Raw genomic sequence first — 13,152 nt, forward strand, 5'->3', positions numbered from 1 at the left:
AATTGAAAATATGTTTCCCCAAATAATTTGTTTTCTATCAAAAAAAAATTCATTTCAATTGACCCGTTATAAATAATGGCAAATACTAGGATGACAAGGCAAAACAATTGACCTTGAGTCATTTTACTAGTCCCCTTGAATAAGCAGGGGGATTCAAGGCAACACTCATCAGAAGAACAAACTAGCACATATATTAACAAGGGGTGAATGGTTGCCATTATTTTGCAGGTTGTCAATATATATGCGACTTAGCTAAAATCACAGAAGATCCTCTCAAAAAATAAAAATAAAAATAAAATAAACCTCAACTAACTAAATAAATGCATAGATGGGAATTTTTGTTGCGCCTCTGCTATAGAAGAATGCATGGATTATTACTCCCGCTGTTGCTCATCCCATCTCGGAAATTTTAAAAATAAAAAAATCAGCAAGTGAGCGTTTGTGATCTTACAGATTGCATTCCAGCGTCAAACAAGTAAATAAGCAATTTACAACATCAAATTTGGCCTGCCAGCAACCAACCTTCTAACCAATACAAATGAGGTAAAAAGTGAAATTTGAAAGACTACCAATGGTTCCCTTTTCTTTATTATTTACGTATGTGTTGCTATTTCCTAATAGTGCACATGAATAAAATATAAAGAAAAGAGAAAGGAGAGGCTGAGGTTCGAATTTACATCCAAACACAGTTTTAAGGGCCCTCTTTGGCATACCCACTCGTCTCTTCCGCAACCTTGCCCCAGACATTTGCAATTTTCTCTGCATATCCCACCTGTTACATGCACAAGAAAGACCTCGATGTGAAGGGTACAAATGTATGAATAACAACCATAACATACAATTACTAAAATATTAAAGATATACTGCCTGTGCGAAGTCATTAAAGAAACTGTTCATACAGAATTCACAAACTCTACCATATGCTAGTTTTTGGGCGGCAAAAATCAATGGGAGGTCAAACTCTTCTTCAAAACATGATAATTGGAAAATTATTAAGAATGGTCAGCTCAATTCATTTTCTGGTATGAAAATCTGAAAGTCAATTTAATCCTTCATCTACCCAGCCAAATAGATATCCCTGGTTAGCATGAACCTCAACCAAATAGATGTGATCCATGATAAGGATGGAGTGGTGTAGGAAACAATTAGCTACCTTACTAACAAAATGAAATAGCAGCAGAGAATCCACCCTCGGGAGATCTAACAATAAACCAAAAATCATCTAAGACCACAATTAACTTCTATTCAGTGTGTAAACTCTATTAAATATCAAACAAAACATGATTGCTCCTGAGAAATTCGGTCAATAATCCTCAGAGCAAAACAAACTCCTACCAAAAAACCCAAGAGGCACCAGACCAACATCCAAACATATGCACACGAAACTCTCTTCCACCACCATGCCCCCCACCCATTATCCCCACACACAACTTCTCATACCCTCAGCTACACATTTTTTAACTGGCAATCTGGCATCAATTCTGGGAGAAATATAAATTTATTGCCCCTACAACAAATATTAAATTGGGCTATGAAAAAGGAAAAAAGAAAATCAATACAATTAATCACAGGAGAAAGTTACCCACTAAAAAACCACCAGAAAATCCCTTCTTATAGATTAAGTAGGATTGACCAAGCTTTCAATGAGAACTTAACATGTCTAGGAGCTTCTGTCCCTAGTCTTAAGTTATCTATGAACTTAATCTCTGGAAGGAAAAAAATAACAATTAAATACTGAAAGGAAGAAAAACAAGCTCCCTATATTGGCTAAAAGTTTTTAAGGGAGAAAGGCTGGTTATCAACTTATCAAAGCAGAGCTGCTACCTTTGCTTGAGGGTTAGACCTAGCATCCTCTTTGCATGATAAAATTATTGCAGAAGATGCACAACACATTATTCCAGTAGATGAGTCAGCATTGGTTATTTCCTGGGCCTCTCAGAAAAAACATGGACCTTGGACGTGGAATAACTGGCTTTTCAAAATTTTCAACCTTTCCACACATTTGGAAAGCACTTATAGGTGGATCCCTCAAATAGCCAACCAAAATAAGCAAGGTTGCTTCCTAGCTAGAGGTCTTTGTTGGGGAGTTTCAAAACACCCACTGTTTTCCAGGCTTAGTTTTGGGCCTTGAGCTGTATATTTTGGCTCCACAACTACTTCTATTTTTAGTTTTGTGCTTCACTTTGGATATACCTAGTCCTTTTTTTATAGGTTTGGATAATACCTAGTCCTTTTATCTTGTACTTCTCCTCCTTGTACTTTTTTATTATTGAAATCAAAATATTTTTGTTTCTAATTAGAAAACAATAGGCTTAAATTTTTCTCAGGTGGAAGCTCTACTCTGTTTTTACTCAGCCAAATAAACCACAAACAAAAATTTGTCCATGTATAACATTTTATCTTCCTTAGACAGCTCCAACCATCACATAAAACCAGCAACCAAACGATTAATGTACCTGGTTAATTACAAACCCCTTCAGCATGCTCAAGAAGTCAGCATGCCTTTCTCTATTAAACCTTTCAAGTTCAGTCCTGTTATTTTCCTGCAGTTAATCATTAAGATACCAAGTTAATAGCAAAAATAAATAGTAGATAAGAGTATGACACAAATTATTCGTTTACTCAATTACAATATAGAACACTCAAAACATCAAAGCTACCATACAAATGAATTTACAACATTTTATGGAAGGATAATCCATGGATGAAACTAAATTTACACCCAAATAGAAGGCATTCTGAACATTCTACGGCAGAAAGAAACCAATATTTAAGAAAATCTGTCACTTACCACAAGAAAATATCTAAGAAAATTTGGCAGTGTGAGAGAAACAAACATATGAAAAAAAAAATAAACAAAATATTAAATGATACACAAAATGCAGACTCAGGCCTTGGCCACTTGGCTATGGTTCAGTATCAATTCCATGTCCTTCCCCCTTGTCCAACTTTGCTTCGCATGATTAGACCAGTAATAACAGATGTCGGAATAGCTTTGGAGGAAAGGTAATCAAAGATCAGGTGAAGATGGATTTTCGTAAATATTCTCTAAAACTTAAGAATCCCAGACTTCTCCCTAACTTGACTCTTTCTTCACTCTCGATTTAATCCATAATCCATTGCATGATTACATAATTGTATAAGATTGATTCAAATACATTCAAAATACAATGTTTTCTTATAGGTAAGCAAAGCAAATATATTAGAAGCACTTGGAAAAGGCACACAAAGTACACATGAAGTATACAAGTAGCAGCTGAATACAAGCAAAAGAAAAGGGAGACAAAACAACAAACCAGACCCAAAAAATCAAACTAGGACAATAACCCTTCACTTAAGTACACGCTAACCCAACCCAAAAGAATACAAAGGAGCATAACTTTTATCAATTGGACATTCTGTTCTTTATCTTATAAAGCCCTTCCTTTAAGCAAACCACATCCACTCTTTGCAATCTGATCAAGAACTTAAATACCCCTCTATTCTCTTTGTCATTGGCCCCTCTAACATTCCAGGAAAGTGTTCACAGCTTCATTGATTAACTCAAACCAACTCCCAACCCTTCTTTCCACCCTTCCTACCCCTTCCAGCTTTATGATAATTGACCGAGCAATCCAGCTTCTGCAATTCTCTTTCAAATTTTGACAAATAAACTTTCCTTTTCCTAAAAGCGTAGACTGATTATTTATCTCTTTCCTCACATTCAATTTCCTTAAGAGATTCAAAATCTCCGCCTCGTAACCTACCATCAGCATGTTTCCACCCTTCCTACCCCTTCCAGCTTTATGATAATTGACCGAGCAATCCAGCTTCCTCAATTCTCTTTCAAATTTTGACAAATAAACTTTCCTTTTCCTAAAAGCATAGACTGATTATTTATCTCTTTCCTCACATTCAATTTCCTTAAGAGATTCAAAATCTCCGCCTCGTAACCTACCGTCAGCAGGCCCAAAAACTTGCTAAAATTCCCCAAATAACTGTCAACCCAATCATCTGGGTGAGAACCATCCTCATCGCTCCTCCCACTATCCTCTATCTCTCCCAAAAATGTTTTCTGCATGTCATCACCGACAAACCAAGCCAAACCTTCCAATGCAACCTCACTGCCATCCATCCGAACCATTTTAATCAAGTCAACTTCCAAACATGACCCCCCTCCCCCTTTCTCTCCTCTCCACGACCCTCTTCTGGAACCCTGGGCCCCTTAGACCTCCTCCCATCCACCGAAACCACAGAAACACCCAAAGAAGAAGAGAAGGCACCCAAACCCCCAAAGGAAACACCAAAAAGGGAGAAATACTTGGAAATCTTGCAGCTTCCTCCAATAGGGTGTCACTAAAGAAGGGCCTCCCTACATCTACACACAAGACCTTGGGGACACCCTGCCCCACAACGAAGTAAGCATCACAAAGTCAGCGTCTTCCCCACAAAACCGCCCCACAACCTTGGGGATATCCACTTCACTTGTTGCAAGGGAAAATGAAGCATAGGAGCACCCAATGGCTCCTTTAAAAGAGGGGAGGCCTGCCTTAAGCACCTCTCCAGCTCAAAACAAGGGCTTCTTAAAGACTGCCCCTCACAACTCTTGGACCCGGCAGAATAAGAAGGCCCAAAAAAGCCCTTATAAGAAATACATTCAGCCCACTTCCCGACTAAGGGCTTGTTCTCCTCTTTTAGGGCTCAACCATCAACCACTTAGCCCATCCCACTTCCCAAACCACTCTTTGCAATGCCACTTGCATCACCTTTCTTGCACACATCTGCAGATCCCTCAGACATGCCATCTAAGCACGCCTCCCCCTCCCTCACAACATCCCTCCCCTTCCAACCTCGAGAAGCCTCCTTCCAACCATGAGAAGCCACCTCACCCACAACTTTTTTATTTTTTAGAGAGCTCAATTCAAACTCCTTTAGGGCACGTGAACTCTCATCACCCTTATCCTTTACCTCTCACCAATTTCCTTTTGAGGCCACCTGCGACATCCACAAGGGGACTTCCTACCATAGCCACACTGCAAAGCAAACCAACCCCACCACCACTTGTAGAGGACCAAGATGCTTTCTCCCATCAGATTTTACAAGAACTTTGGCTCATTGTTTGGTGCAACTTTGGGCAATATCTTCATCCACCACCACGAAACCACCACACCTATCTCCTAAAAGCCGGAAAAGCTCCATGCACCATAAGTGCAACAGAAGACCTAAAAGCCTCACCCAAACTTCTTTGGCATGAAACCCATTTCAAAAACACCCCACTTGAGGGTCTCACCTGTTTAGGGACAAACACTTGTTTTCAAACAATCTTAACCCCTTGTTAAGCACCAAATCTGCCTTTGGAGAAGCTTCCAAGTCAAATAAAATAAGAGAACCCCTAAGCAAAAATAAAGACACTCTTCTTCTCAATTGCCAATTTTGAACTGAACAACCCACTTCTTTAAAGCACCCAGGTTAGACACTTGGTCTCCAAGATACTGATCAAAAAAAAGAGGCACTAGGTCTCCAATATCCCCCACTTACCCACCAAACTGGACTTTAAAGATCGGACCCTTGAGAGAACCTCCCTTTCTTCAAGTTAAATCCAAAGTGCCTTCCCTACTTCACCCAAAACCTTCCGAGCCTTGTCTGCATAAGTCTCGGTCATATAATTGTCTTGCTCCCCTCCCCCAACTGCTCCTTGCAAAGAACACCTCCACTAAACCCTTGAGAGGGAGGAACTACCCCAAGGCTACAGAGCTTCACAACCAACATACACCAGCCCCCTAGAACTCCCCTGCCTTCTGGAAAGGCTAGAACAAATTTTTTTGCCTCCGTAGAGGTCACTGAACACTAAAGAAACCTGCCAGCACCGTTGTTGTGACACTACAACCTAAAACTTCTCCCCCCTTCCTCCCACTCTGAAGAAGCCAAAAAACCTTTCTCTTCCTGACAGCACAACTCCACTCTTTCCAATAGGCGAGACAAGCTAAACTACCTGAATCCAATCTAACTAGAGAAAGCCCTACCTCTCTCCACAATTTTCCCTTGCAAACTGCCATTTACCACCTCAATAGAAATTTCAAAGGACTTTGACCGAACCACCTTGTCCCTCCCCTCGCCATTCCTCCATAGGACAATCAACCATACTTCAAAGTAGAGAGAACCAATAAAGCTACATAATGCAATGTTATGTTCATATTTGGAATTGTGAACATGTGAAACCATATGGCAAGCATATGAAATGATGAGAAACCCTCAAAATCCTGTTTTAGATACCCATACAGTGGCTGGGATAGTCAATGAGCCATAGAGAACTCAAGGTTTTGAAGACCACAAGCGAGCATGCTTAAAGTTGATGTAAGAGCAACTTCCCCTCCATAAATTGCAAACTTCATTGAATGTTTTTCACAAAACTAACCAGTTAATTTATGCAGCTCTGATTCACAGGGATTTAGCAGGAAGACGTGAATTTCCAAATATACCAGGCAAACACTAAGGTTCATATATATGGGACAAGATCCTGGGCTATATTTTTTGCTAATGATAAGTTACCTGATGAAGCTAGAATAACAAGTTATGACTATGGAAAGATGCATTGGAATTAAACAGTTGTATAATTAGAAATATCCAAAGATAATAAATGGAAAGGCATGTCAATCGACACTGGAGTTAAAAAGGCAAATACTGAATGTTTTTTACCCTTCTTTTGGGTAAAATGAGGCAATCCAGGGTCAAAAAATATGTAATGTTCAGGTATTGACAAAGTGACAAAAATATGGGATACCAAATATGGGATACCTTGATCCGCTCATATTCTCTAACCGCAACATTTTTAGCATCTTCAGTAACTCTTATGGTTTCTTTCATCTCTTCTATCTTGCGGATCCTTGACTTATCACCACCAAATATTTTGGATGATGCAGCTTCAAGCTTTTCAGCTCTTGAATGCAATGAAGACAAGTCTGATAGAAGAGTCTGTACAGTCAATAAAGCACTTGAGCGATCGGAGAATGCACCGTGAACAGCTAACATTAATCCAAGATATTCATGGAATGCATCCTGCCATTTTGTTAACAATAGATCATTACATCAATAATAGATTTTTCTTTTAAATAAAAAACAAAACAGTTGACTGACTTATAAAAAGAAAACAACTATAGAGTTTCCTTCAAAAGCATAAGGAAATTTGGCCACATTTTTTTTTTTTTTGATAGGTAAAAGCATAAGGAATTTGGCAACATGACACTACTTGATGGGAAAATTGATGAGTGAGTTCCTTAGTGCAAGCACTGAGACCACCTACTTCTCATACAATTGAGATGCTTTTCATTCATGTGATCGACATTGCTTCTGAATAATTCCAAACAAATTGCTCCACAATAAACTCACAAATTAAGAGTTATTTTACAGCTCATGTTGAAGTGTTTGTGATTTACCAAGTGTTTCACAGTTTGTGCATTTAATTCTCGATAGAATCTGCTTGCTTTGACTGCAGCAGTGGCCACAACTTTTGTTTCAGCAGCTCGTATTCTTTGGGAGTTAAACACAGCCTCCTCGTTCTCAAATTTTGAGAGCTTAATAAACGCTAGCCCTAATTCTCCCAATGTCTCCCCAATATCTTGCTGAGCTTTCACGAGTGATTCAGCCTACACAGAACATTAAACACCACCAGCCAATATTATAAACTACATATCTGGATGGATGCACGAATGAATACTACACATATATGTGCATATAAAGAACTAAGGTTGAACAGAAGCAATAATAATTAACATATAAATCACCTGCTGAGATGCACTACTGAGCTGCTGCTCAAGATCATTCATCTTCTCTTTCTTTTCAAGAAACTCCTTATCTTCCTCCCCAACTGGTGGTTTTGACCCTCCCCAATCATTAGCTACTGACTGCTTCAGCTCCTTGAACAACCTCAACAAATCCCTCCCCCCTTTTGCAGGCTGAACAACTTCATGCGGGGCAACCACAGTCCCCGAATCCCCAAACAACTGCTTTGGAAGCTTCACTGCCCCATCAAGCATCCTTGACGCCACATCTGTACTTATCGGCAATGGCAGCTTCCCCTGAACCTGTAAAAAAACCCTCAATTCATCGCTCTTCTTAATCACAGGATGTGCTGCCAATCTCCGCAGGTACTTCTCCAATGCCACTCGCCTTTGCTCCACAAATTCTTGTTTATGCATCACTTGACTCTCTACAACACTCTTATCAGGCCTTGGAGGAATAAAAAACCCTCTAAAAGACTCCGATAACCTATCAGATAGAGTCACCACGTCCTTAAACCGCCTTCGAACGCTAAACTCCGATCCTCCAAACTCCGGTACATTCGTTCTCGTAGTGATTAAATACGTGACGTAAGTATTACCTCCAGGAACTATCGAATTTGAACTCTCCTGCTCCTTTTGCGGATTCGACACCGTAATTTTCAAATACTCAGAACTAGACGACGCGGATCTCGACATAACCATGGAACTCTCCGATTTCTGGGTAGGGCTTTCCACGCCGTTGACATTGCCACCATTCTCCCCCTCAAACGGACTGAAAATCACATCAGCGTACGACGGTGGCTCGACGTAGGAATGATCCGGCGCGTTAGGGTTCCGAAAATCGCGATACATCAGCGGCGATATCAATGGATCCGTATCCGCCGGAGTAGTCAGCATCGGCGACGACAGAGGATGGTGCGCATCGGAGAGAGATGACATCGCACTCCGGTAATTAGAAAATGATGTTCCATTCAGCGGCTCATCCAGAATGAGACTTTCCATCTCTTCCCTCGACGAGTGGAGATCAGAACCCATCATCTTCACAACAATCTCCGCTACAGATCGATCAACGCACTAAACTATATATCTAAAAAAGCGAACAAGAACACAAAACCGTAGATTTGTGAAGCATGAATCTAGTGCTTGGATAAAGTCGCTGAAGGTGTTGGAAGATATAACCTACCGTTCATGCACTCGGCTGTGGTCGTGGCTATCATGCGCAGAAGCGACAGAGACGCCAGCAGCGAGGTGGAAGAAGGAGGTAGATCGAGGGCAGGGATGGCTCAGAGATAGAGCTGCACGTGGTGGATGAAAGGAGATTAACGGGCAAGAAAAAGGGCTTGGAACGAACGAGCTTTGGACTGGATTAGGAGTCTCAGTTTAAATCATCATGTGGATGCGGGTCCACCTAGTCTTACCGTGGTCCCACCTATGATGCAATTTTTTAAAAAGATAAACCTTTTTATAAGAAATAATAGACTTCTAATTATTAAAATATAAAAACGTCTATTAAGTTTACACGTTTGTAATGTTTTTAAAAATAATTTTCAAGATCTAATTTTTTAAAATAATTCTTAAGCACGATTCTTATAAACAAAATTTTGTTTGAGAAGCTAAATATAAAAGACAATTGTTTAATTTATTTTCACAAAATTATTATATATAAGACAAAAAAAAATATATTAAATATTTTTTTATATTTTCAATTTTTGTATAGAAAACTATTGAAGAAAAAAAATTGTTTGGCATTATTAGGAAATCCTAACGTTTGTGACCATATCACCGTCCCAACCATATGAAATGTGATAATCTTGGGATAAAAAATTAAAATAAAAGTTATGAAATTACTAACGTCGCTTTCGTTCTCACTTTTTTTTTTTTTTTTTAATCCAGCTTCTCTCCATCTTTCCTTACTCTATTTTGCGTGATCTAACCTTATTCGTAAATCCATACCACTTGCTACAATTTTTTTTTATATTAAAAACATCCTTGATGCATACATTAAATAATTTATTTAATTTTTTATTGGGATTTCATTTTTACCTAAGGCGCGTTATATTTATAGTTTTGTTCATATTTTTAAATACTTGTTTTAAAAATCTGTTTTTAAATTAAAAAAATAAAAAACAGTTATTATAAATAAGTTTAAAAAAAATGATCAAATAGATTTATATTTTTCTTTTAGTTTAAAAAATCGATGAAAACAATTTTTACTTTTTAAAAAAAAAATATTTTATATTTCACTTTATTTTTAAAAATTACTTGTAAAAAATAATTGTCAAACAATATTATAAATTTTAAAAAATAAATAAATAAATTATTTTTAAATCATACCACCAAACAAATTCTTAACTTTTAAAAACTTATTCATATTTTTTTAGGTAATTAAAACATATTTAATCATGTGATTTAAAAATATTTTTTATTTTTACAATTTTTTAATTGATTGGTTTTTTTAAAAATAATTTTTAAAAATAAAGTAAATTAGATAAATAAAAATAAAAATAAATAAAAATTATTTTCACCTATTTTTAAAAATAAAATAAAAATAGTTCTTATAGGAAACTTGTTTATATGAAATAAGTGTTTAATATTTTCTATTAATTTAGATAATTAGTTTTTTTATCAATATTTTCTATTAACATATGCCTTTTTTAAAGACTCTCCTGTTATTATCAAGGACGTGGTTATCGTGGGCGGAGGCCATAGAGACGCCAACAGCAAGGAGGAGATTAACGGAGAAGAAAATGAGTTTAGGACAAAAGAAGTTCAAGAATCTTAGTTTAAATTATCATGTGGATGCAAGTCCACCTAATTTTACCATAGTCGCAACGTTTTTATCCAGATCCTGGGGACTTTTTACTTTTAACTCCCTTTTTCGGTTAATCCTTAATTTTTATGATACGATATTTTTCATATCTTCATGTAAAATAATATAATAAAAATTAAATATTATATTAATAATATAAAACTATTTTTACTATCTCATTTGGTCATTATAACGGAATGTCATGCCTTTTAGTCTTAGTTTAAATTATCATGTGGACGTGAGTCCACCTAGTTTTACCATGGTCACGACGTTTCTATCCAAGTCCCGACGACTTTTTACTTTTAACTCCCTTTTTTTATTAATCCTTAATTTTTATGATATGATATTTTCCATATCTTCTTGTAAAATAATATAATAAAAATTAAATATTATATTAATTATACATATATAAAATAAAGAATATGTTTTGTATTAAAAGCCTATTTATAATTTTTTTTTTTTTGAAAAAAAAACTCCTTTTTCATATTTTAAATATGTTAATAATTATTTGAAGAAAAAAACAATTGTTGTTTGGGATTATTAGGAAATACTAACGTTTAGGATCATATCATTGTCACAACAACATATTAGTTTAATTGAAAAACAAGTGTAAATTCGAAGGGTAATCCTAGTTATAGTTCACAGATGATTTGAAGCTTAGAATCAATGAACCGGATTTTTAAGCTTATGATAATTAATTTGACCCTTCCTGCATAAGGAAGTATATGTATATTTATTCTAAGTGATGAGATTGATAGAGTGAAACAATCTACGAGGAATAAACAAGTAGTCATTGAATTAATTTCCAAATTAAAATATTTTATTACCCGTTTTAAATTTGACTCTTTATATTAATTTTTTTAATGAGAGTAAGAATTGACATAAATAAAATCATAACATATTTGATATTTTGAAATATTTGTTGTTTCGATTTAGATTTTTACTGATAGATTAAGATTTTGATCTAATTGTTATATTTTTATTATGATAAGTAAGAAAATCTTTTTGGAACCATCAAGAATAAGATAAGATGGGTAAAAGAAGAATTAAAAAATAATTGAAAAAGGATTTATCAAATTTATTATTAAAATATTTTATATAAGATGATGAGTGTATCAAATTAGGATTTCATATTTTTGTTAAAACACCAAAATATTTGTAGACCCCCCCCCCCCCCCGAACAGTAGGTTTTTCTTTATGATGATGATTTTTCTTTGTTTATTCAGGGGACCACCCCAAAATCAGGCTGGTGGTGGCGGCTAGATGGGACAGAAAAATAGGAGAATGGGCGGGAAAGAAAGGTGAGAGCAGGTGAAGAATTTTTCGGGAGAGGATGGCTTGCTAAAGAGGGGAGATGAGGGCTTGCCAAAAAAAAGGGAAAAAAGAGGAAGAAGGAGAAAAAAATGGATTGGTGATTCTCTTGCTCACCTAGCTGGAGAGAACTATCTTCAGGTCACTGGCTCGCTCCGCATGGCCATCTAGACCGCCGTCCTCATCATCACCCTTTCCACCCAGGACCGCGCCGCCGTTGCCATTGCCCGCGACGGCGCCGTCGTCTTCGCCTGGAAGGGCGAGACCCCCAGCTGGAATCCCGGTGGCAGCCTCGTCGTCCATCGGCGCCGGGTTCGAATCCTCCGCATGGCTCGCCTGCTATGGGGGCTCCGCAGTGGCGACTTCGAGGATGCTGTCAGCAAATGAGCTCTTCCTCAACGGCCAGATTCCGGTCGACGAAGCTCTCCATGCTCCCAAGGAGGCTGCAGCAGCAAGCTCCACACTGACACCAAGCCGCTGCAGCTGGACGTGTTCGACGGCGGAGGAGGCAGCGCGACACGACGAAACGGCGCGGAGCGGCTGTAGCTTGGACCGACTTCGAGGACCTCCGGCGATGCCTCTCTCACCTCCGTTTTCTCCGTCATAGCCTGAGGTAAGGAAGAAGAGCACGTGGCTGAAAAGCCTTTTTTATGATGGGTTTGGATTTGGGCTTGAGGTTTGCTGATGGACTTGGTTGCTAGGGTGATTTTATTATTGTTATGGGCTTGGGCTGCTAATGGGCTTGAGGGTGATTTTTACTAAGTGGGCTTGGGCTTATGATGGAGATGGTGGGTGATTTTTGCCTAGTGGGTTTGGGCTTATGATGGAGTTGGAGCCCAAAGCCCTTTTAATTCATATCATTATTATTAATTTTAATTATTATTATTATTATTGTTATTAACTAGTATTATTATTATTATTAGCGGATATTATTAATTTTAATTATTATTATTATTGTTATCAACTAGTACTACTATTATTATTAGCGGATATTATTATTATTATTATTATTGTTAACGGATTATTATCATTATTATTATTAACGAATATTATTATTATTATTATTATTATTATTATTATTATTATTATTATTATTATTATTATTATTGTTAACGGATTATTATCATTATTATTATTATTAAGGAATATTATTATTATTATTGTTAGTGGATATTATTATTATTATTATTATCATTAAAATCTATATTCTCGCAGTTTAACCTCCTAAAGTTCATCTCTTATTATTTTCATTATTAATTCAACTTTTAAAATATT

At 37.0% G+C, this 13,152-nt stretch overlaps 1 protein-coding gene across 2 annotated transcripts; it reads right to left on the minus strand.

Moving 5' to 3' along the window:
• Positions 1–353: 353 nt before the first annotated feature.
• Positions 354–9,110, minus strand: LOC117916241 (sorting nexin 2A). 2 transcript variants are annotated; one of them, XM_034832186.1, is made up of 6 exons: positions 8,941–9,110; positions 7,761–8,844; positions 7,413–7,622; positions 6,775–7,035; positions 2,457–2,543; positions 354–772 (listed from the first exon to the last, which is right to left on the minus strand). In XM_034832186.1, exons 2-6 carry the CDS (start codon positions 8,793–8,795, stop codon positions 692–694), a joined length of 1,674 nt encoding a protein of 557 aa, XP_034688077.1. In that variant the 5' UTR covers positions 8,796–8,844; positions 8,941–9,110; the 3' UTR covers positions 354–691. The 2 variants fall into 2 exon arrangements, with proteins under 2 accessions (XP_034688077.1, XP_034688078.1); XM_034832187.1 differs by having other exon boundaries at positions 7,761–9,110.
• Between the last annotated feature and the right edge of the window lie 4,042 nt (positions 9,111–13,152).

This window comes from Vitis riparia, chromosome 6 (genome assembly GCF_004353265.1).
Source record: "Vitis riparia cultivar Riparia Gloire de Montpellier isolate 1030 chromosome 6, EGFV_Vit.rip_1.0, whole genome shotgun sequence".
Lineage (NCBI taxonomy): Eukaryota > Viridiplantae > Streptophyta > Magnoliopsida > Vitales > Vitaceae > Vitis > Vitis riparia.

What these genes read in the sequence shown, in the direction of transcription:
- LOC117916241 (XM_034832186.1), bottom strand. Translation starts at nt 8,795, where the DNA reads ATGATGGGTTCTGATCTCCACTCGTCGAGGGAAGAGATGGAAAGTCTC. An exon ending in TCAGTAGTGCATCTCAGCAG is followed by an intron (nt 7,623 to 7,760) that starts GTGATTTATATG and finishes TGTTCTGTGTAG; the next exon opens with GCTGAATCACTCGTGAAAGC. An exon ending in AGGGGTTTGTAATTAACCAG is followed by an intron (nt 773 to 2,456) that starts GTACATTAATCG and finishes TGCATGTAACAG; the next exon opens with GTGGGATATGCAGAGAAAAT.